Source organism: Spea bombifrons, chromosome 3 (assembly GCF_027358695.1).
Source record: "Spea bombifrons isolate aSpeBom1 chromosome 3, aSpeBom1.2.pri, whole genome shotgun sequence".
NCBI classification, from domain to species: domain Eukaryota; kingdom Metazoa; phylum Chordata; class Amphibia; order Anura; family Pelobatidae; genus Spea; species Spea bombifrons.
The window spans coordinates 55,346,152-55,371,603 of NC_071089.1; the positions used below are offsets into that span (position 1 = coordinate 55,346,152).

At 40.6% G+C, this 25,452-nt stretch overlaps 1 protein-coding gene across 1 annotated transcript in view; it reads right to left on the minus strand.

Moving 5' to 3' along the window:
- NKAIN2 (sodium/potassium transporting ATPase interacting 2) overlaps positions 1-25,452 on the minus strand; it is a 261,254-nt gene that overhangs the window by 2,758 nt on the left and 233,044 nt on the right. The window contains exons 5-6 of the mRNA XM_053461246.1: positions 16,867-16,927; positions 1,699-1,780 (exon numbers count right to left, since the gene is read on the minus strand). Coding sequence (XP_053317221.1) covers positions 1,699-1,780; positions 16,867-16,927 — 143 coding nt within the window. The remainder of the gene's footprint in view (positions 1-1,698; positions 1,781-16,866; positions 16,928-25,452) is intronic.

Here is a 25,452-nt window from a genome sequence, read left to right on the forward strand (position 1 = left end):
GACCTACATCTTATGTCACTGCTGAGTGCTCTGACACCAGGCACCTAAATGTTTACAAGGATTCACATTCCCCTCTTATGTCTAAGTCACTCTATTCTTATTGGGGGCACATGGTGACCAGAAAACCCCATCTGGTCTGCCCTAACCAGACTCCCATAGACTAGCCGGCTATAGGGGCCCTATATTGCCTAAAAGCGCTCTGACAGCAGCTAGGAACCGTGGCAATGCCCAGTTCACAATTGAAACTGCGTTGCTACGGACATCAATTGTCCCACCACGCTGCTCTTGTGGGGTTACACTATGCTCAGAGTGGGTAACACTCGGAGGTGGTTACGGAGAGGGGGCTCATTTGGGAACCCTGGTTTTATTACCCATCCTTACCCATGGAGTTTACCCAGCCGCTTCTATGGATCTCTGGCCTGGCTACCACGCAAGCTATTCCGGGGATGTTTCTGACGCTGTTGCTCAGGGTCCCGATATTGGATCAAGTCGATTTTTGGAATATAACATCCTCAGACCATGAGCTCTCCATTGGTACCACTATGAAATAATGACTATTTGTCAGGTGGGCATTACTGATCATAGAACTTTATGGAGGTGCCGCACTGTCTAGTAGTTGATCCAATTATGTTGTGTGTATTAATAACTGTGGTGTCCCCAATAAAGTCAATTCCTATTTTACCTCAATACGAGTTCTGTCTTGTTATTGGGGTAAGTCTTGGTGCTGTCTTTGTCAGGACAGTAAAGCACTGTATTGCTATGGTACAGTGCCACCAAGGTTCGTGAGGAGCAGTGTCTCCTGCTGTCTTCGATGCTAGTTCCACCTCAAGATTGAAGTATTGTATTCCTGGTGGCTACGAGGAGAAGGCAGCAGCCAGGCTCCTGGCACAATCAAAGGGCTGAACTGTTGACTGATCCATAAAAAAACATATTCTTAACCTCTCTCCTCTTCAATAATTTTCTCACCAAAAGTTCTTGAGTAACTTGCAAAATAAACTGGTTCAGATGTTATTCTGCAAATTCCCTAGCAACTAAATTTAAAAAATTACCGCCAACTGCAACTGAATAAAAAATATCTATGAATTTCAAAAGAACTTTGATTTGATTTAAAAAAGGCCTTTAATTAGGAGGTAATTCTAATTATACACATACACCAATATACCACAATATTATGACCACCTACCAGATACTGTGTAGGTCCCTTTTTGTGGCCAAGACAGCCCTGTCCCATCGAGGCATGGACTCCACTAGACCTCTGAAGGTGTGCTGTGGTATCTGGCACCAAGACACTAGCAGCAAATCCCTTCAGTCCTGTATATTGCGAGGTGGGGCCTCCATGGATTGGAATTTTTTTCCAGCACACCCCACAGATGCTCAATTTAATTGAGATCTGGGGAATTTGGAGGCCAAGTCTACACCTTGCACTCATTGTTGTGTTCCTGACACCATTCTTGAACCCTTTTTTTCAACTTCTCATTAAAGTATAACTTTGTTATATTACATCTAAACCTCTGACCCTCTAGTTTCAGACTATGACCCCTTATTTTAACATTGTTCTTCTCTAGAAATAAATTCCCTCCTATACTTTGTTAAATCTTATTATGTAGTTAATGGTTTCTGTCACAGTATTTTACACTCTACATTCAACAAAGCACAATGCAATTGCTGTCTTTTCAAATTTAAGAATTAAATACTCACATATACATGGGTTGTAGCTGCAAGTGGGATGTCTTCTGGGGTCCCTGATAGCCATAAGAATCAAAGCCACCTATGAAATCAACTGGAAAACAGACAAAATGTGTTCATTACCATAGTGACCTCAGGCACAGAGCAATAATCAATCAAGAGTGAACTTCCAAGCTTACTTGTCAGGCTGTTAATAACCAGTCAGGGTAACTAATTGTCTGAATGTACAAAATGACTCCTACTCCTAACAGAGATGGAATGATAATGGAGAAAAGTTACAAGAAAGATAAATTGTTTTAACCCTTCAGAACTGTCAGGTACTATTATCGTTATTGACCATGGTAGGACCATAACAAATGCTGTCCCACCTAGAACATTTAAGCAACTGAGGGTTAAATAGTTTTTAAGCAGAACATACTTGTGTGTTCCATATTATATCACAAGAAAAATTACTATAAAACGGTGACACACCATTTACTAAATGTAAAAATATAGGAAAGGGTTTTGCACCATGTGCTCATCAAACAACTCAATACATAGACCATTCAACATTAGATTTTGAATATATGTTTCTCCCTGATGACAGCAGTGGTTTTGTTTAGGTAAGATGATGGGAGGAAAACCTAAACTGTCATGTTAGTGTGTGTATATTAGCACATGCCCAGACTTGCCGTCTGGCAAACAAGACAAATGTCTGCTGGTCATTTTGGTTTGTTATATAATATGATTGACAGGCTTTTATTATTTTACCATGGTTAAATATTCCTCATGTCATCTCTCTTGATTTACCATTTACTAGTAGCAAGGCTGCACCTTTCACGTGCTTCCTCAATGTTTTCTTGTCCTACTGGATGCACATATAAGTTGCCTGCTATAAACGGATGTCTCACAAATGCATTCAAATTTCACAGGAGAGGAGAGAATTGGGAAGTTACAATAACAGGAAATAAATTATCTATATATATATATATATATATATATATATATATATATATATATATATATATGTATATTGGCAAAATTGGCCTCTTCAGCTCTTGTAGACTACAATTACGACAATTACGATGACCCTCAGCCAGAATGACGATGTGTGTCATTGGGGATGTAACCTTCAAAAGGTACAAGTCGATGTATATTTGTAAAAACATGTATGTTATGCATAGATTGTGTTTCTTTTACTTTTGCAGGGCTCCTGTCAGAGACATCATATAACTGCCATCAGATTAAACGTTATAGGTCCTAATATATCTTTACACCGCTGTTTTTCAACTAACTTGCTCACGTGTGGCTTCCTTCCTCAAGTAAAAGCTATGCCACTCATATCATAGGCAGCCTGCCTACTCTGTCTCTGCAGGAGCACCCCTTTCTAATTACTTGGGACAGCCGAGCCATGTTACCTGAGTTTAGCCCTGCCCTTATATACCTGCTCTGCCCTTCAGTGTGGGCCTTTGCATTGTTTGGCTTGGACTCCTGTTAGTCTCCTAGCAGCTAAAGCTCTGTGTACTTCATTCTGATCTCCTGTGTATGACCTTGGCTACATTCATGATCCAGATTTGTGTACCAGACCCCGGCGTGTCCCAGACTTGTCTGCCTGTCTAGCCGTTTCCAAGCCGTGTGCCCTGCCTGAGGGCTTCCAAGCCGCGTGCCCTGCCTGAGGGCTTCCAAGCCACGTGCCCTGCCTGAGGGCTTCCAAGCCACGTGCCCTGCCATTCTGAATTCCCCTGTCCTCGCCATAGTTCCCTTGTCCTCGCCATAGTTCCCTTGTCCTCGCCACAGTTCCCTTATCCTCGCCACAGTTCCCTTGTCCTCGCCACAGTTTCCCTTTTTTTCTTCGATTCCAGTCCTGCTTTTCTGTCTGTTGTGTGCCTGTCTGTACCTACCTACCAGTTATGATGGATCAAGGGATACAGACAGAACCACTGGTATCCCCTACAACTGGGCTCCTACCTGACCTGCTGGCCCAGGTCCTGACATTCCCTCTCCATGAACAATTGGACAATAAAACAGTAATTATCTTTTTAATATATATTTTTTTGTATTGTATTTTTTTTTTGTATTTTTTGTATTTTTTGATTTTTTTATCCGTTTTTTTTCCTCCTTTTCCGACGAACTTCCTGGTTATCGCGGGATTGGGCAGTTTAAAATGTGACAGCTTGATGAAAGCCAGAAGCTGTTACATCAGATCAGACAGCAGAAAGCCAGCGATGCTGGCTTCTGCTGTCAGGGGGGAGACTAGGCTGTCAAACGACAGCCTGATCTCCCGTGCAGCAGCAGAGATGTGTCCCTGCCGCTGCAAGAAGGTCTGGACGTACTGGTACGTCCATCGGGGATTATTGGGATGCATTGTTGGACGTACCGGTACATCCATAAAGGACTGAAGGAGTTAAGCTCATAGCTTATGTTATTATTATTATTACCTTTATTTATATAGCGCCAACAATTTATGCAGCGCTTCTTATAATACAAGTATTCAAGGGTATGACAAGACTAGAATTGACAGACTAAGACAAACTGATACATTAGAGGAAGAGAGGCCTGCTCGCAAATTTACAATCTTGAGATTACAAATTGTCACTTCATTTAAGATAACACAAATAAAAATGTAGTATTACATAGATCTGCCAAGATGCAATAATCTTAAAAAATAATAATAATAAATAATATTAACTGAAAAATATCCATTTTATCCAGCTTCTTGATAATGACCCTAACAGGCAACTAAGGAGGCTGGCTACATGGTACAATTATCTTGATTTATAATATAAATATACTATTCTTGTGTTGTCTGTATAGCAGTGTCAGTTTATATTAAGCTTAAAAACACAAAGCAAAGTCTAGCAAACCTTTTCCCCCCACAAACAACTGTAAGTATAATAGACTGTTTAAAACAAAATCTGTAGTGCTTGTGAATGCCTAGGAATTAATTGATTTTCTGAAAATAATGCTCAGAGGTATTCGGCTAATTTGTGCTCAAGCCCTCAATAATTTTCAAGTGGTAGAAAATCATTCTCCACCTTGGAAAGATTTCAGGTGCAAAATCACATTACAAGTGGATAAACCTATTCTATTATTCATTAAGGATTTAACTAAAGCTAATGGTTTGTTCCTTTTTAATGAGTTCACTGTTCTTAGATCTTAATGCTAGTCAGGTTTAATTCTGTATTTAACAAAGTGAAGGTAAAATGGACCATCCTGGTGGATACATTCTTAAAAATCATCACTTCAAGAGTGTCACCATAAACATTTTCTGTTTATAGCACCTACTTTGAAGGGATAGATGGCATTAAGGTACCAGAAAATACATACATAAAAGTTGTTAGTGGAAGCAAAATCATAACTGATGTGCATCATTCCTAACCATAGCCTCAGACTGCAATGTGAAATGCCTCTTCATTATTATGGGGAGTTATAATAAAACACAGCCTGTGGGGAATTCTTTTAACATTAAACTTCATTAGATGCGAAGGCAGCAATCCATATCCAATTTTCTTTCCATGTCAAGCTTGTTCATGTATAAATCCAATCCTTTTGTTGGATACATTTGCAATTAATCCCATGAACAAAGCGAATGCAAATCTTGTGCTGTCAACCTAACCATTTCCAGCTGACTCTCTTCCTGACTTCTCTCCATTATACTGAAAAATGAACAAAAATTCCCATATTAAGTCAGACCTAATTTTCTTGACATAATAGTAATAATGGTCCTTTAGTCCCAGAAGTACTCAGTTCCTCTTGATAGTAACAAACTAATTTGCATGCCTTTACAAAATGTTTTAAGTAACATTTAAGTACCAGAGGAAATAAACCTTAACATTAATTACAATTACAAAAATTGTCACATTTAAACTAATCATACTTAACAATTTAAGCAAACACCTTTTCCTGTGACTTGAGATTTATCTCCACTTTTATCTTACACATATGTCAACCAGCTGCAAGAATTCTTCACAAATATGTCATTAAACAAAAATATTGTTATATCAGCTCCTATAAAACCTCTTCTGAGAGCAAGTACAAATTAAGAAATCTGGAAAAGAGCAATCACTGGAAAAAAATAATAATAATAATTTACATTGCTTTGGGCTACTTTTACGTTGTGAACCACCATTATATCTATTGTACTTTGTTCTTTGTTTAGAAGGAATCCCATCAATATCATTTTTTTTCACACATTAAATTTAGTAATAAATCTAAGGTGTCAGCAGCTAAAGAGTTCATTAATAGTTAACTAATAAAAGGTATATCAAGGTAGAAGATTACACTTCTTAAAGTTACTTACAACTTAAAGTGATAATATATATATATAAAAAAACATATTCCTACCTAACTTGAGACATGAATATTAAATTGTGAAACTCAATCAAATCCCTATTAATATAATAATGTTAATTCACTAAAGCGATAGTTGAAATGAGAGTTTGAAATAGAGTTGTGGTTTCAAGTCCTTAACTTCAGGGCCAACATTGGCAAGTTTCTCTAGCAAGAAGGGTGGAACTAGCCTGTGAAGTCTCCATTACCATTGTTACCTGCGTTTGGCTTTGCCCTGTTTTGGATTCCCTGGATTTTGACCTCTGGCTTGTCTCATCGTTTCTCCATCGCTCCGTTTGCTTTGACCTCGGCTTGTTATATCCTACCTATGTTTGTCCACTGCCAGGCCCGACACTTTGGACTGTTGATCACGAGTTTTGCGTAACCCTCTGGCTTTCGGTGTCTTGTGATTTGTCTATTCCTTCCCGTACCTGTACTCCCCTGCCTTTTGCTCCCAGACCAGCACCTGATACTTTTATTTATCCAGCGCTAACAAGTTACACAGCTCTTCTTACAGTACATAAATTCAAAAGCTATGACAAAAGTAGATTTGACAGACTAAGACAAACCGATACCTTAGATAAAGCATATCCTGTTTGCAAGCTTACAGTCTATATAATACATAGTTCGATGTATTAGGAGACTTTGGATAAATCACATGAATTTAGATATACATTACACAGGACCAGCCGAGCTCTTCGTGTAACAGAAGCTCAGTGGGGTTGGACCGTCATAATGTCAGTTGGTTTAAACCAAAGCTCTCCTGAAACCTCTCCCAAGAACTCTTACTATAGTAAATAGTATATGATGGTTTAAAGTAAAGTATAATGTCGAAGAAAAAAATATTGCAAAAGGGAGGGTAGCTAATCTACAGCCCTATAAATGTCCCATAAACCCTCAGGTCAGGGCTTGTTTGTTCCAGCTGTACTGTCTACTTCCTGCTGTCATGACCCCAGCTTGCTTACTGGACTACGCCTCTGGCCCCAATTTTGGATTACCGGCCACTGACCTCATCTTGTTTACTGGACTATGCTATGTGTCTCTAGCCCTTATTGTGAATTACCGGCTACCAACCTCTGCATGTTTACTGGACTCTGGTCCCTATTCTGCCTTACCGGCTGTTGACCCCTGCATTGCTTGGTGGACTATGTTACTTGTCTCTTGTCTCGACCCCTGATTGGTGGCTCCACTGGTCGAACCCTTACACCTCTTAAAGCCAGCCTTATTGCACTGGAAATAGTACTTAGACTTTGCTCTTCATAACATTAATTCAATTTCTTGTATTTGTATGTGGTGTATTTCAGATCTCAATTAACTAATGCGCTTTGTATGGGAGAAAGGTTTAGTTTATGTTATGATTGTGTTAATGATAATTGAGTTAACGTTAATAGTTTGTTTTGTGCTCTTTGCTTCTTTTTTATAGCTGTCTCTTTGATTAGGATCCTGGCGATGATGGCCTTATGTGCGGTCTACAAAGTGGAAGCTAATTCCACAGACGGTGAGTTTTCATTAAAGTAGTGCATATTACGTTCAGCTATTTAGAGTGGGGTAATTTAATTGTTCACGTGCTAGGGACTTTTTCCTTTCTCTAAAATTGTCAAGGATATTGGAGAATGGTTGGAACATGTTATGGCTCCAATGCCATGTATCATACCATTTAAATCAGAGAGAGGGGGTACAAATTGAGAACATTTTATGGTGATAGCTTTTGCCTTATGCAATTTGTTCTGAACTGTGGTGTCAAGTACTGGATCTATGGCCAAGTTTAAATCTTAAGAAAAGAGATTTAATCCCATTTAGGGATAAATATGTTTCCAAGAGTGTAATTAATGCAATTTATCGTACAAAGCAGTATTATGAATTTGCCCCTGTTTCTTTTTACATTTTTATTTATTGCTCAATGTAAATGCTACAGACTTGCTTATATAAATTAAAATCCCGGTGAAAGGAGAGAGGGTAGTTTTTGTGGAGCGTACAGTCTTTGGAGATTTAAATTAATAGAAGTGTGTTTCCTGTAGGAATAAAGCATCAGTTCTAGTGCTATGGACTTCTTCCATAGCTAATGTTCTTTTATGTGGTAAATTAAGTCTCTTAGCATTTAGTGACAGAGACATTAGTCCCATACTATGTAAATGCATTTGTGAATATGTTTTTGCCCCTGGTTATTGGGAGGGGTTACCCTATCCCCTCATGAGGCTCACTCCCATCCATTTGTGCTGTTGTGTGTCTAGACTCATAGAGCAACCTTGTGCCATCTTTTCTATAAATAACGAGGTATAGTTCTAATAAGGAATCAGGAAAACTCAAAGTAATAAAGAGACAAAAAAATAAGAGAAAATAATTAGCAGAAAACAAAAAGTAAAAGGGCTGTGATTGTGAAACCCAATCTCCTGCCAAAGTTGGTGGTTTTACTCAACTTGCTCACTAAAAAACTAAGAGTCACTGGGGAGAGTAGTACTTCTAGCACAAGAGAGAGGTGATATGTGACATCCTAATATTTAGTGTATTCGGAATGAAAAATAAAAGAAAATATGTAGTTTATATTTAACCTGTACCAAATACCTTGTATAACCATATAGTGTTTATCTTTACTTAAATGCCTATATAAATTATGTCCTTCTAAATTATGTTTAAGCATCCTAGGTGCTTTAACAAGGCATAGTTGTGCCATAACCGCACATTGTTCATTAATGAACTTGGCTACCAAAAGGTAAACGACTTCCTAGTATTCTCAGGGCCTCATAAGCCGCTAAGCCAACTATTTGTTGTTTTCTATTATTAGTCACTCAAGGAAAAGGCCAATTAAGTGCTTAGATCTGCAATCATTTTTTTTATATATTCCAACAGACCAACTTGTGAGACTGTTAGACACCATCTTATACAGATTATCATTTGTATTTTACTAGCTAGGTCTTGCTAGGGATTTATCTCCCTCAGTGTATTTGCCCTATGTAAACAAACTTCTTGTAGCTACATTTGTGTGAAAAATAAAGTACACCCTCTTTGAATTATATGGTTTTACATATCAAGATCTTATAACAATCATCTGTTCCTTAGCAGGTCTAAAAATAGGTAAATACAACCTCAGATGAACAACGCATGACATATTACAAAAAATGTCAACAAAAATAAAGCCAAAATGGAGAACCCATGTGTGAAAAACATGTGTAAGTACACCCTTACTCCTTCCATGGGAATTAAGATGCTAAGTAGCAGACATGTGCTGCTAATCAAATGCCCTTAATTGATCATCAGCATGTGTGACCACCTCTATAAAAGTCAAAGTTTTAGCGGTTTGCTGGTCTGGAGCATTCAGGCATGTGTTAACACAGTGCCAAGGAGGAAAGACATCAGCAATGATCTTATAAGACCATTTCCAAACAATTTAAAGTCCATCATTCGACAGTGAGACATATTATTCAAAAGGGGAGAACATTGAAGACAGTTGCCAATCTTCCCAGGAGTAGCTGCCCCAGCAAATTCACCCCAAGGAGAAGTTGAAGTTGCAAAAGCACCCAAGAGTTCTCAGACTTGACAGGCCTCACTTAGTATGACCAGTTCATGACAGTACAATGCGAAAAAGACTGAACAAGTATGGTTTGTTTGGGAGGGTTGCCAGGAGAAAGCCTCTTCTTTCTAAAAAGAACATGGCAACATGGCAGCATGGCTTAGGTTTGCAAAGTTGCATCTGAACAAATCACAAGAATTCTGGAACAATGTCCTTTGGATGGATGAAACTGAAGTGGTGATGTTTGGCCATGATGCACAGCGCTATTGAAAACCAAGCACAGCAAATCAGCACAAACACTTCATGTCAAGCACAGTGGTGGAGGGGTGATGATTTGGGCTTGTTTTGCAACCATGTGACCTGGGAACCATGCAGTCATTGAGTTTACCATGAACTCTCTGTGTACTGAAGTATTTTAGAGTCATATGTTACATCTAAAGCTTGAAATTGGGTCATGCAACAGAACAATGATCCCAAGCACACCAGCAAATTTATAACAGAATGGCTGAAAAAGAAAAGAATCAAGCTGTTGCCCAGTCGAAGTCCAGACCTCAACACAATTGAAATGTTGTGGCGAGACTTTAAGAGATAAACAAACACCACAAACAAATGCCCATAAACCTGAAGCAACGTTGTAAAGAAGAGTGGGCCAGAATTCCTCCACAACGATGTGAGAGATGAATAAAGTCATACAGAAAACAATGATTTCAAGTATTATTGCTGCTAAAGGTGGTTATGCAAGCTATTGTATCAAAAGTTGTACTTAATTTTTCTTACATGGCTTCTCCATTTTGTCTTTATTTTTGTTGAATATGCCATTTAATATGTCATGTGTTGTTCATCTGAGATTGTATTTGCCTAATTTTTAGACCTGCTAAGGGACAGATGATTGTTTATGTCCTGATATGTAAAATCATAGAATCCAAATAGAGTGTACTTTCTTTTTCACACAACTGTATTGAACCTATACACCTGAAAAACAAAGGTAGACAGTGGTGTTGATTTGTTCCTGTGTATATAATAATTTATTGGCTGAAACAATTTTAACTCCAAGCATAAATAACTCAAACTATTGTCTGTGATACTGTCTCAGATTAAACTGTTCCTTGGATTTTCGGGGACATTCTGTATCCAGAGAATGTGGGATTAACTATAAGGGTAATAATTCAAACCTGGTTGTTGCTTGGTTGCTCAGGATGTAGTGGTGCCTTTTTGTAGGTGATGAATTATTCCATAGTAGGTGTTAACTCCAAAAGTAAGTTCTACCATCACCTTACCTCTTTGATCAATAGGTAGGCAGTCGATCCCAATGCGGGTTCGTGAAAGATAAAGTTAAACCTATCCCTCCAAAATAGATAAGCGTCCTCACGACTTACCAATCACTTGTGTCTTAGCTCATCTGGCTTTCTTCCTCCATTCCTTTCGTATTTTGCCCAGTGTAGCTGGTTATTTTCCTTTAGAAGTGAGGCCCAGGTACACATTCCAGGAATACATAAGTGCGTGGTGCCTTCTTTTGGGGAATTTAGTATGTGTTGTACATTTATGAAAATTATTTTATTTGATGAAGCAACCCCATTTATAATGGATCGCCTGTTTTTTTAATATTGTATATTCCTGTATCGCTGTATTCCTGTGCCGCTGCCAATATTTTTTCTTTATATTTAAAGAAGTGTTTAGAGGGGTATTTTTGTTGCATTTAAAGGGGTATTATTATCTTTTGGGACCCTATGTGCCCAATCAAGTATCCCTTTCAGGTGTATATGTAAAAAAAACAGGTAATCTTCCAGATCCGTGGAGGCAACTGATTCGGAGGCAATCGAATCTAAAGGTTATTCATTTTTCAAAACTATTTAGGTGATCAGTACCGAATCCGAGCTCACTCATTTCTTTCTTAACTTCTTCTGTTAGAGCTTCTGTAAGCAATTCTTTCTTCATCTCTGTAAATAATGAGCATATTTCACATATGCAGAACTAGGCGGGTGCGGAGTTGATGGTGGAGATTCAGGTTCCTGCACTTCAGCAATGTAAAATGGTACCTCGTTAGAGTCTTCAGTGGAATCTTCAGTTCTGGTGGGGTTTGGGCTGGAAATACCCCACTTGTTTCTTGCCTGTCTTCTTTTGCCTCTGTGAAGCCATGGTAGGTGAATAGTCAACAAACTTATATATTTGAGCTGCTATTCGCTATAATCATCCATCTTGAGACAGAGCTCTACACCAGTATGTCCATTCCTGCTTTCTGCCAAACCACACCCGTTTATGTTCTTTTTTTAATATCTTTCTTTTATGGCGCTAAGGTCAAGGTTTGTTATCGTGTAAAACAATGCATTAAGAAAGGTACTTGTAGCTTTCTCTGTGTTTTCTTTGAAAAATAACACTATTATAACAGTATTATAATACTAAACTTAATGTGCAGGCAGGTTATAAGCTGGCAAGAATGCTTATTCTTGTACATGTATAACCATTTTCAGCTGCCTACTAACAAACAAACATACACTCACTGGCCACTTTATTAGGTACACCTTGCTAGTTCCGGGTTGGACCCCCTCCAAGTGGCACGATACTCTCTCACAGAGTCCATAAAAGTTTGGCAGAGTGTATGTCGCCACTTTCTAGCCAACTCTCAGAGTAGCGCACGAACGTTTGCCAACTAGGCAATTTCAGCACAGGAGAGGTCCGACAGCTGACCCGTCACATGTTTTATGGATTATGATAAATTGTGTAAAAGAAGCAATTTGGAAGACCAGGAATATTTTATTGCTTAATAAAGAATATATAGACCCTTCCGTTTGTCTTAAGATGGCTGTAAGTGGTATGTACACACACTTTTTAAAGGATTGTAAAGGCATGGGTTCAGTGAACGCAAAGAGAACTTTGGTGCCTTAATATGAGGAACATTCTACCTGCATGAACGTCCCAAATACTGGTTTTATGTATTTATTGTAATTTTATGTAAAATGTTTTAATTCATTTTATCATTTTAAATGTTCCATTCTATCACTTAACCTGTTTTAAAGTATTTATTTATTGTACTGTAGCATATAGTTAATAACATTTGCAGCTATAGAGCCTTGTACTTTGTTCTGATCTCCCATGTATGACCTTGGCTACGTTTAAGATCCAGATTTGAGTACCAGACCCCAGCGTGTCCCAGACTTACCTACCTGTCCAGCCGTTTCCAAGCCGTGTGCCCTGCCTGAGGGCTTCCAAGCCGTGTGCCCTGCCTGAGGGCTTCCAAGCCGTGTGCCCTGCCTGAGGGCTTCCAAGCCGTTTGTCCTGTCTGAGGGCATCCAAGCCATGTACAGTTCCCCTGCCCTCGCTACAGTTCCCCTTTATTCTTTGATTCCAGTCCTGCCTTTCTGTCTGTTGTATGCTTGTCTGTACCTACCTATGCATCATGATGCATCAAGGGGTACACACAGAGCCCCTAGTATCCCCTGCAACTGGGCTCCTACCCGACCTGCTTGCCTGGCTCCTGCCAGACACCAACAACCATGCCATGTTTAACTCCTCTTTCCTCCTCATTCTGATGCTCGGTTTGAACTTCAGCAAGTTGTCTTGACTACATTTACATGTCTATATTTGTGTTAAGCAATTGAACAGGTATACCTAATAAAGTGGTCAGTGAGTGTACATTGGAAGTTAATTTTATCATGTTAACCTACCAGTTAAAACTCTCCAATAGATAATAACCATAGCTGTAGATTCAAACAGCTCTATGTTAGTTCACAAAATATATTTGCATGATTTTCCAAGAGTCACTGACCAGTTAGTAGATTTTGACTTAAATAATATGGCTGCAGCAAGTGATTGTTCTGGAAACATTACCTCAAATAAAGTGAAAATGAATTCAATAACGTGCTGTGTATCACCTGTTGCAAAAACAAACTTGGATTCCTATTGTTTATTACTATAGCCTGTCATTCATGAGCAGGGTTTGACACATGTCACACAGAAAATACATTTATGTTACTGGTAGTTTTGACAAAAGTGCAGAGATAAAGATAGCCCTTATTGCTCAGAAAGAATAAACGGAAAGAGGAGACAAGAAATCTAATTACTCATTTTGATCCCTGTTGTCCATTGAAAGCAAATTCAACTCAGCAGGATATTATTATCTCCAAGTAAGGAGAGGAAAGTTTCATTAATTTTAATTGTGCTCTGGGAGAATGGGAATAAAGGGTGAAATTAAAACTTCACCTTTGTGTACTGAAGCTACCTACAATTTTCATAATGTTAAAGCAAAGAACAGGGATCCCAATTTGAAGGCAGTTATTTAGCAAAGTTGTCTAGTTTAGTTTACTGTTGTATGCTTTTTATTAAATGTTATAATCATATCGCACAATTAAAAAAACAAAAACTTCAAAAACTATGGATTGCTAATTACAATATAATTGCAATGTTAGCACAGTGAATTTTGTGCATATTTTAATCCATGTTGAAGTATGTTTTATTGTTGTTAGCAATAATGTTAATGAAAGTACTTTTTACTAGCCATCATTTTATAGTCTGCATTACAAAGAGGCAGGGCCGGCCCTATAATGGGGCAGACTGGGGCAATTGCCCCAGGCGGCACTTTAGAAGGGGCGGCACTTTGCCGTCCCAAGCGCTTTTTTTTTTGTTTTTTTTTGAAGCGGAGGAGAGAGAGAGGGGCACCGAGTGGTTTTCGCTTACCCGCTCGGCGCCCCTCTCTCTCTCTCCTCTGCGGCGAGTCTCCCTGTTCGGTCCCGGTGCCGGCTTGTAATGCAGAGCGCCGGAAGTGACGTCAATTTCCGGGGGGGATCGTAGATTATGGCGTCGGCGAAGTTTAAAATGTCGCCCCCCCCCGGCGTCGGCGGGGGGGGGGCGGCATTTTAAACTTCGCCCCAGGCGGCGTTAAGTCTTCGGCCGGCCCTGCAAAGAGGGAACATCTTTAACATAATGAGGCAGTCCATTGTCGGTTAAAACCTAGGAAATTGCCATTGGCAAAATGGAGGCCTTGCCAAAGCAACTATTATTATGCTGGAGCCTTGTCATGGACCACCACAAACAGTTTAAGAAATGCGCACTTGCTGCAGCAGCCTTTCTACACCAAGCACAGTAGAAATGCACAGGTCTATTGAGTCTTTATTTGGCATGGGTGCTTTGTTGCACATGACCATACCTGGAAACTCTCCAGGTTTGACCTTGAGATCTCCAGGTGAAGCACCTCTTCTCTGGTTCTCCAGGTCAACACCCGAATAATCCTCTGGGCCGCAAGAGCAGGATCTTGACAGGCCCGCTCCCCACTCATCAGCAAGAACGACAGTGGAAACTCTCACAGACATCGGCTGGACCGCCCAAAGCGTGGGCAGTCCTGGCTGTGTCCCACAAGGGAAGGCTCCAGGTAGCCAGAGTGAAGAAGTTCCCAGGTATGAACATGACCCTTCAGTATCAATTTGAATTGAATTAATGCAACCATAAAAACTAAATAAGTTTACACCTAGGCTAAAGACATTTAAACTCATGTTTTCACAACTCCACAAATTTCCTATGATACTCTTTTGCATAACCCAACTGTACTTGAGGTTTAGGTCACAAACTGATGGTCAGACATTCTCCTTTCAATTATTATCATCAATTATGGCAAGTCAAGATGTTTGTTTTTTTTTTCAAGAAATGGCTTTGTAATCCTTTCCAGACTGATAGATGTCAATGACTTTGTTTTTCATCTGTTCTTTAATTTCTTTAGATTGCAGCATGTGCAGTTTTTTTTAGTCCTTTTAGCCTACTTCACTTGGCAAGACATGTTCTATTTAATTGATGTTTAGATTCAACAGGGTTGTCAGTAATCATGTCTGAGTATGTCTAGTAAAATTGAACCTAATTATTAATTAAATTTGGTTAACTGGTTGATTTAGTTACTAATTTGGCAATGATCATTTTACATATGGCCAGGGCTGTTTAGCCGTTTTTCTTCTATACATTAAATCACCATTTTAAAACTGCATTTTGTGTTTATCGGTTTATCTTTGTCTGATATTAGTTTTATGATCTGAAACATGTAAGTGTGAAAAATATGCAAAAATAGAAAATTGCCAAATACTTTCTCACAGCACTGTATGATGAAAGGGTACGGAATTTATTTTTTTATGGGCATGAGAGAACATGATGACCTTATAAAAATGTTCAAGAACGATACAGGCAGCTCTCTGGGGATCTGCTTATAAGTACAAGTATCCCTTAAACAATATCCACAAAGGAGAAACTTATTTAAATAAATAACAGTAAAGATACACTCTTTACCATTCAAAACTTTGGGGCCACTTAGCTGTTTTCATGGAAAATATGGACATTTCTAGCTGTGCTAACATAATTGTCAATTGTTTGTCTAATGATCAATTAGCCTTTGAAACTTAAACTTGAATTAGCAAACACAACATGCCGTTGGAACAGAGGAGTGATGGCTGCTGATAAAAGCCTCTTTAGGACTATGAAGACATTCCATTAAAAATCATCCGTTTCCAGCTACAATAGTCATTTCCAACATTTCCAACATCTACACTTTATTGCTGATGCATTTAATGTTATTTCAAAAACAGAGATATTTCTAAGTGAACCCAAACTTTTGAATGGTGGTATATGGAATTTGCTATCTACGGTAAAGCCCCTGGTTGGCCCTCAGACTAGAATACCCAAGGTATTACTTGATATACCCATCGTATATTATTTTTTAAATGAAAACATATGGAAGCTTCCATTATTTTTACTAAAAAGAATTAAACTGTCAATAGCCTCAGGCTGGAAAAATAGCCCTCTCACCGCTTCCTGATTTAGACTGTGAATCTTTTCCATCCTCAAAGTGAACCCACCAGTAGCGTACCTAAACAAGGGGCAGGGGTTGCGGTCTGCTCTGGGTGCCACTCATCAGGGGGTGCCACCTACGGGGAAACCGAACGGCAGCCTAATGCGGGCATGCAGCTTTCCGCTGTACACTGTGCAAGGAAACTCAAGTGGTAAGCTGTGGGCCCATGTTAGGTGACTTAGTATATAGTGATAGGAGTTGTACTTTTCAGTAAATGTTATTAAAACTTATTTAATTTATTTCTAATTTATTTTTTTTCAGATTTCTAGTTTTTTCCAGTTGACATATAGTTTACAAATTTGTGAAATATTTAGGGGAGTGCCACATACAGGATTCGCCCTGGGTGCCAAATTCTCCGGATACGCCTTTGGAGCCCAAACATATTTTTCCTGTGGGTTGGGAGTGGCTGTTTGGGAAATTTATGTGGTTGGGTGTTGAGTTAGTGTCTGTTTTCCAAGTGTGAAGAGTATGTGCCCACATGAGCTACAACTTGTTGCGTTTATGATTACAGTGACAGTATTTTTGTATTTGTTATGATACTTACAACTGTCTTCTTCTTCAGAGATACATTTCAGAACATAACAAGCATAGATGAATCCAGCAAGCTGCAAAATACAGAAAAATATAACATAAGGAAAATGCTGCATAGTTTACTTCTTGAATTTTACCAAAACGCTGTTATAAACAAAAAAATGTGTCTGTATTTTATGAATCTTACTGTAATTATTGAATAACATTTACTGTATGAATATATATATATATATATATATATATATATATATATATATATACACTGTTATGCTATCAATAACCACTAGCTATTGAGTGTAAAGTCAGAGTCCACACTCCTTGTTTTCTGCAATTAACAATATTTATTGAGAGAGGCTAAACAAACTAACAATACATACACAAATTACTATAAGTTAGTATATGCTGTTACCAAACTATCTATTCATTGATTGAATGGAAATAATAAAGAAACAGCAGGATAAGCCTGTAAACACGTGATTACCACTCCCTTGTGATCATCTCCACGCAGACTCAGAGAGCGAGAGAGAGAGCTGGCAGGACTTTATAAACACAATAAGTCCTCCTTCTGCTGTACACTCCCCTGGTAACCTATCTTCTCCAGTGACCCTTAGAAACCAAGGTGATAGAAAAGGGAAAGGACATTGCACTGGGGGTGGGAGTGGAAGGTGACCAAATGTCCTAACTGATTTGCCATGTGCTCTGCAGAGAAGAATCTCCATTAATGTTTGAGACCATTTTAAGATCTTGTATAGAGAGGCTTTGCCCATTGGATCTCTGCATCATAACACCATTACACTTCATTGGCATACAGTTGGTGGTCAATCATGCCTTCCTTTTTACAAACGCCAAATTAAAAACATTATGTGTATATCAAGGCATATTATATTATTCTGTCAACATGGATACATTATTATAATGTAATAAATTACCTTTTTAATCACAACAGAGCAATTTAGTAAGACACAAGCATTGGCTATGAAATATGGGACATTGTTATACGACACCTAAAATGAACAGAACTGTGCCATACCAACCTCAATTGAGAACACTGGAATTCTAAAATACCTGTTCAGAGAAGCACCACAGCATTATCTTATCTTATTTTCCAAACCAACCTAATGATATATTGCTTTGTATGAATCCAAGAAATTGAGATTGCATCTCAATTAGAAAATGGGAATTTAAAAGGTGCCACACACCAATGAACATTTTATTGATCAAACTGAAAAATGTACATAAATTGCAGATAACCGGATAAACTTCTAACATACTGCTATTTTCATAACAAAGTTTTTATAGTAGGTTTTATATAGAAAATCAATACAGCTTCTGTCAATAACTGCCATTTGTTCACCTCAACTGATATATTACCCTATTTGATAATTGGATATTTTATTGAGATTAAAAAAACCTGTGGAGACATGAAAGTACAAGCTACATTGATAAACCTGGAGAACAATGTCATGTAGGTAATTAAAGGTGCTGTTTCACATAAACAGAAGATCAACCATGCAATCTACTACATTCATGTTATTCTATTATTTTCTCTGATGCTAATCACAGAAAACACTCATACTATGAGTATCTATGGGCTCCATTTAATTAAAAAAGTATAAAACTCAGAGCAGGTGGGACGGCATAGTTGTCAACATTTTTAAAAACTATTTCAGGGACACTTTGCAGCTTTACAGGTTTAAAAACTTACCACACCAACGGCCCTGAAAGCTCCACCCACTCTACACAACCCACATAATTAGTATAATTTAGCTTTGCCTGGTTATTATGGCACAGATTATATCACCAACACTGACATACATCCTTGGTATATACAATTGCAGCACATAATCTATATCAGGCATGTGAATTGTATCCCCTTTACAGAGGTTATTTTGAGGAAAGTAGATAAATTACGAGGAAATTAACAATAGTAGAACTGCATAGAATTAAAAAAAAAAAATAGTAAAACAAATTTCCCAAAACCCATTCATTTAATCCCCTTTTGAAATTTTGTGCAGGTCGGGGCCTGAGCAAGTGTTTTGCATGAGGTTAATGGGATATGAGGCACAATGGAATTTGGCACTCTAGAGGTTGTGTATTAAAGTTCCCATTATACATGTGCAGGTGTTATAGCATAGCCCTCATCAGTATACAGTTTGCCAGACATAGATAGGATATAGTGCAGCACATAGTTAGCCTGACATACACTCACTGCCCACTTCATTAGGTACACCTTACTAGTACCGGGTTGGACCCCCTTTTGCCTTCAGAACTGCCTTCATTCTTCGTGGCATACTTTCTACAAGGTACTGGAAACATTTCTCAGATTTTGGTCCATATGGACATGACAGCATCACACAGTTGTTGCTGATTTGTTGGCTGCACATCCATAATGCAAATCTCCTGTTCCACCAATTCCCAAAGGTGCTCTTTTGGATTGAGATCTGGTGACTGTGGAGTACAGTGAACTCATTGTCATGTTCAAGAAACCAGTTTGAGATGATGTGAGGTTTGTGACATGGTTCATTATCCTGCTGAATTAGCCATTAGAAGATGGGCACACTGTGGTCATAAAGGGATGGACATGGTCAGCAACAATACTCAGGTAGATTGTCGTGTTTAAACGATGCTCAATTGGTACTAAGGGGCCCAAAGTGTGCCAAGAAAATGCCCCACACACCATTACACCACCATCTCCAGCCTGAACCATTGATACAAGGCAGGAAGGATCCATGCTTTCATGTTTATGCCAAATTCTGACCCTGCCACCTGAATGTCACAGCTGGAATCGAGACTCAACAGACCAGGCAACGTTCTTCCAGTATTCTATTGTCCAATTTTGGTGAGCCTGTGTGAATTGTAGCCTCAGTTTCCTGTTCTTAGCTGACAGAATTGGTACCCGGTGTGGTCTTCTGCTGCTGTAGCCCATCTGCTTCAAGGTTTGACGTGTTGTGTGTTCAGAGATGGTATTCTACATACCTTGGTTGTAACGAATGGTTATTTGAGTTACTGGTGCCTTTCAGTCATCTCCAACCAGTCTGCCCATTCTTCTCTGACCTCAACAAGGCATTTTTGTCCACACAACTGTGCTCACTGGATACTGCATTGCTCCCATCATTATATATTGAGCCAGTCAATGACAGTGATACAGCATAATACATAGCAAGCTAGACATCAACAATGGTACAAGTTAAGTCCCATCATTAAATAGTAAGTCAGACATAACTCCTTTCATTAAATATTGAGCCTGAAGGTGACACAGAATAACTCCCATCAGTATATATTGAGTCTGATAGCGGTGCACAATAACTCCCATAATCACATAGTGACCCAGACTCAGACAGTTGACTCCTATCATTATATAGTGATCTAGATACTGATGGTTGTACTGCACAACTCCCATCATTATATATTGAGCTAGACAGTGGTACACCATAACTCCTATTAATATATAGCAAGTCAGACACTGACAATGGTACAGCATAACTCCCATCATTAAAAAATAGTAAGCCAGTCTCTGAGAGTGGTACAGCATCCCTTCATTAAATACTGAGCCTGAAGGTGGCATAGAATAACTCCCATCAGTATAAACTGAGTCTAACAGGGGTACACCACAACTCACATCATAATATAGCCAAACACAGACGGTGGTACAGCATGACTCCTATCAATATATATCCAGACACAGACGGTGGTACAGCATGACTCCTATCAATATATATCCAGACATAGACAGTGGTACAGCATCACTCCTATCAATATATATCCAGACATAGACAGTGGTACAGCATGACTCCTATCAATATATATCCAGACACAGACAGTAGTACAACATAACTCCCATCACTATATGCTGAGCCAGGCATTGAAGATGGTACACCATAACTCCAAGTGGCACTTCCTCGGTATAAATGCATCTTCTCCTTCAATATATATGCCACATTTGCTGAGTATCATAGTGATTTCCTTTAACAGAACATAGAATTTCACTGGATTCCACTAAATATCTTTACATTTTAGAAGAAAAATCACCCTTTCTAAAATGTAAAACCTTAGTTGTAGTACAGTGCAATGCAACCTTTGCCCTTATATTTAACCACAATGATTGAGGGTCACTGGAGGCCAAACACTCTCCAACAGTGACATTCTAAAAAATTCTCCATTTGTAAATACTAAATCACAGCCTCCTTGTATGATGGCTCTTCTACCAAATCCCTAAAACACACAATCATTTTGCAGATTGTAGGATTTCTCTACTCCTTGCTGACCCAACTGCTTGGTTTCTCTAGCCTACATCTGTTAGATTAAACTCTCCCATAATGATAATTTTACCTTTCATTAGCATCTTCATTATTTCCTGTATTAGCAGCTAACAAAATTCCCCTCCTTGTCCAAGAGGTCCAGGAGCGTAGGAAGGGTGAAGAGAGAGAGGCACTTGCCTCGGGTGCAGATGCAAGGGGGCACGCAACCGGCCGATCAACAGCTGCAGGACTGGATGTACAATCTCCCTCTAACTGGCCCAACATTAGGGAGTGTGAGCAGAGCCAGCCTTAGGTGTTCTGGCGCCCTGTGCGGACTATTCCTCTGGCGCCCCCATCCCAAAAAAAGAAAGGAATAAAAACTTGTAACAAAACCCCAATCACTATATACTACGCCAAACATTGATGTGGTGTAGGCCTACCACTTCATTGTCTGGCTTAGTAGTAGGGATGCACTGAAACGAATTCTGGACTGTAACCGAAAGTGCAGCATTTACCTGGCCAAAACCGAATATGACCCCCCCCACACCATAAAAAAATCTAACACTTTTATTTAAAGTAAGTAACACACCAAAATAGGACAAAACAATTAAATAACAATATTATATATATATATATATATATATATATATATATATGATTAACAGCAATCACATTCCTATCATGCCCAGGCATACCCAGATTCCAGGATGTACTCGCAGACTTGGCATGATAGGAGTATGATTGCCCTATCTACCCCTTCTCACTCCCTTCTCCCTATCTACCCCCTTTCCCCTGTCTCACTCCCTTCTCCCTATCTACCCCCTCCTAACTATCTACCCTTTCCCTCTTTGAAGTTCACTTACCTTTCAGGAGTCCTGCGGTGGGGGTGCAAGGCCTCTGCCTCCCAGCTCTGCCACTGTATGGAACAGTATAGAGTGATGGGAGTTATGATGTACTTTTAGAGCATGAAAAAGACATTGGAAATGGTACAGCATAACACCCATCACTCTCACACACTTACCAATCCACACGTATACACCAATCCACACGTATACACCAATCCACACGTATACACCAATCCACACATATACACCAATCCACACACATACCAATCCACACATATATACCAATCCACACATATATACCAATCCACACATATATATATATACTAATCCACACATATATATACCAATCCACACATATATATACTAATCCACACATATATATATACTAATCCACACATATACACTAATCCATATTTACCAATCCACACACATACCAATCCACACACATACCAATCCACACACATACCAATCCACACACATACCAATTCACACATATATACCAATCCACACATATATACCAATCCACACATATACCAATCCACACATATACCAATTCACACATATATACCAATCCACACATATATACTAATCCACACATATATACCAATCCACACATATATACCAATCCACACATATATACCAATCCACACATATATACTAATCCACACACATATATACCAATCCACTCTCACTGAATGTTTTCCTACCTTTCCTCTTTTCTCCTTACAGCTCCTCTTCCTTCTCTTCGCTCCTCTTCTTCAGTTCTTCTGTCTTCTTCCGGGTCAGAGTGCACGGACAGCGGTGGGCGCGGCTTCAGTGTTGTGCGCCGGGATCTGACAACAAACCCTGGCGCACAGCAGCTGTTGCCGCGCGGATCACAAGGGAGCGGTATCGGAGGTCTTTAACAGACCTCCGGCTCCCTTGAGTGATTTTAAGCCGGGTTCAAGGGAGATCCTTGAACCGGCTTAAAATCACTCAAGGGAGCTGGAGGTCTGTTAAAGACCTCCGATACCGCTCCCTTGCGAGCCTGCTCCTCCAGCGGCGGACATTACTGTCCGTCTCTGGAGGGGTGCCGGGTGCCCCCCTGATGAGCGGCACCCGGTGCAGACCCCCCCCGCTAGGTACGCTACTGGCGGCAGCGTACCCCGCGGCGGCGGCGGACCGCGCGGCGGCGCCCCCTGGAGTGTGGAGCCCTGTGCGGTCGCACAGGTCGCACACCCCAAAGGCCGGCCCTGAGTGTGAGGTCTGTCACTTAAAACCTCGGCTTCCGTGCTCCGTAATCACTACGCAGCGGCAATTGATGCCAAGCTCCAAGATATGATGTCATCCCTGCACTCTGCATCAATCGCCAGCGCATAGTGATGAGGGAGCACTACAGCAGAGGCCTGGAGTGACAGACCTCATGCTCCCAAAATTGAGTGGAAGATGAAAGGTGAAGGATGGAAGATGAGAAAGGAAAGAGATGGGGAGAAAGGGGTGTAAGGGCAATGTATGTGTATATACCGTATTGGCCCGAATATAGGCCAATATTCGGGGTCTAGCGCCCGACGCCGGGCAGGCAGCAGGGTTAGGATACAGATCCCCCGCAGCGGTGCAGGGGACCTGCATCCTACTGTAACCACCTTACCTGTGGCTACGGCTGCAGCAACCTCCCGCAGATGCCGTCGGACCTTGTGCATGCGCAAGCCACTCCAATGATAGCCGACCATTTACTCCTGTGGCTGTATACGCATGTGCAGGCCATTTCTCCGTCTATTTGTGCACTTGGCTTGGGGCGGGGTTATCTGCCTGGGGCCTATTTTAGGGCTCCTAAGCTGTCCACTAGCTGTCTGTCAAAGAGATTAATTTCTTGTTCTCTGGGCTCTGCTCGTGCGTCTCAGTTATCCTGTTTGTTCTGGTTCTGACCTCGGCTACGTCTCACGGCTATCCTGACTTCACCAATCCTTGACCTCGGCTACGTCTGACGGCTATCCTGACTTCTCCAATCCTTGACCTCGGCTTCGTTTGTGGACTGCTGTACCCATGTCCCAGACGCCTGTTCTGGTTCGTGTCTGGGTTCTGCACTGTGGATCCTCAGCTACTGATCCTTACCATTCCTGGCCATTACACCTACTCTTCGATACGCTCAGACAGCCTCCCCTGCCGGTACTTTCCACGGGGGGGAATGCCGGCACGGGGGGTTGTCTAAGCGCATCGCGCAGACGTTCACCGGCTGCAGCGATGCGCGCGTAAACAACCTCAGCTGCCGGCACGTCTGCACGATGTGCTTTAACAATCTCCCTTGCCGGGAATTCCCACGGGGGAGTCCCGGCAAGGGAGACTATTAAAGCACATCGTGCAGACGTGCCGGCAGCGGAGGTCGTTTATGCGCATCGCCGCAGCTGGTGAACGTCCGCACGATGCGTTTTACCTCTGCCCCCAAGACTTACCAGAGCAGACTCCCGGGTGTCTTGCGGGGCTGACGGGGGACATCTTCGCAATACGCACATACAACTTCCGCTGAGTGCCGGCACTGGGAGTTGTATACGCGTATTGCGTAGATGTCCCCCTCCGGCCCCGCAAGACACCCGTGAGTCTGCTCTGGTAAGTCGGGGGGCGGGGGCAGAGTGGCAGCATATCTCGAGGGGGAGGACAGAGTGGCAGCATATCTCAGGGGGGGCAGAGTGGCAGCATATCTCGGGGGGCAGAGTGGCAGCATATCTTGGGGGGGAACAGAGTGGCAGCATATCTCGGGGGAAAAGAGTGGCAGCATATCTCGGGGGTGGGGGGACAGAGTGGCAGCATATCTGGGGGGGCAGAGTGGCAGCATATCTATTGCAAAACTTTTTCTGTAAAAAAGCACCAAACTTTTAGGGTGCGGCCTATATTCGGGTGCGGCCTATATCCGAGCCAATACGGTATATGTGTATGTTTGTAAGCTTGTGTGTGTATAAGAGCAGTATAGGTATTTGTGTGTTTGTAAGCTGGTGTTTGTGTGTGTGTATGTGCGTATGTATGTGTAAGGGCAGTGTATGTGTATATGCTTGTTAAGGGGCAGGTGTGTGTAAAGGCAGCACATATGGGCAGTAGTGTGTAAGGGCATGGAAGTGTATGTGTGGATGTTAATGGGCAGGTGTGTGTAAAGCCAGTGTATGTGTATATGTGTGTTTCTGGGCAGGTGTGTTTATGGGAAGTGTGTACGGGCAGGCGTATGTAAGGGCAGTGCATGTGTATACGTGTGTTAATGGGCAGTCTTGTGCAAGGGCAGTGTATGTGTATATGTTTGTAAATGGGCAGTCGTGTGTAAGGGCAGTGTATGTGTATATGCATGTTTATGGGCACGTGTGTGTAAAGGCAGAGAGTAAGGGCAGTGTATGTATGCATATGTGTGTTTATGGGCAAGTATGTGTAAAGACAGTGTATATGGGCAGTCGTGTGTAAAGGCAGTGTGTAAGGGCAGTGTAAATAAAATAGCCTCTGTAAAAAAAATAGCTGTTGGGCACAATTTTCCATTCTTGCCTAGGGTGCAAAAGGAGC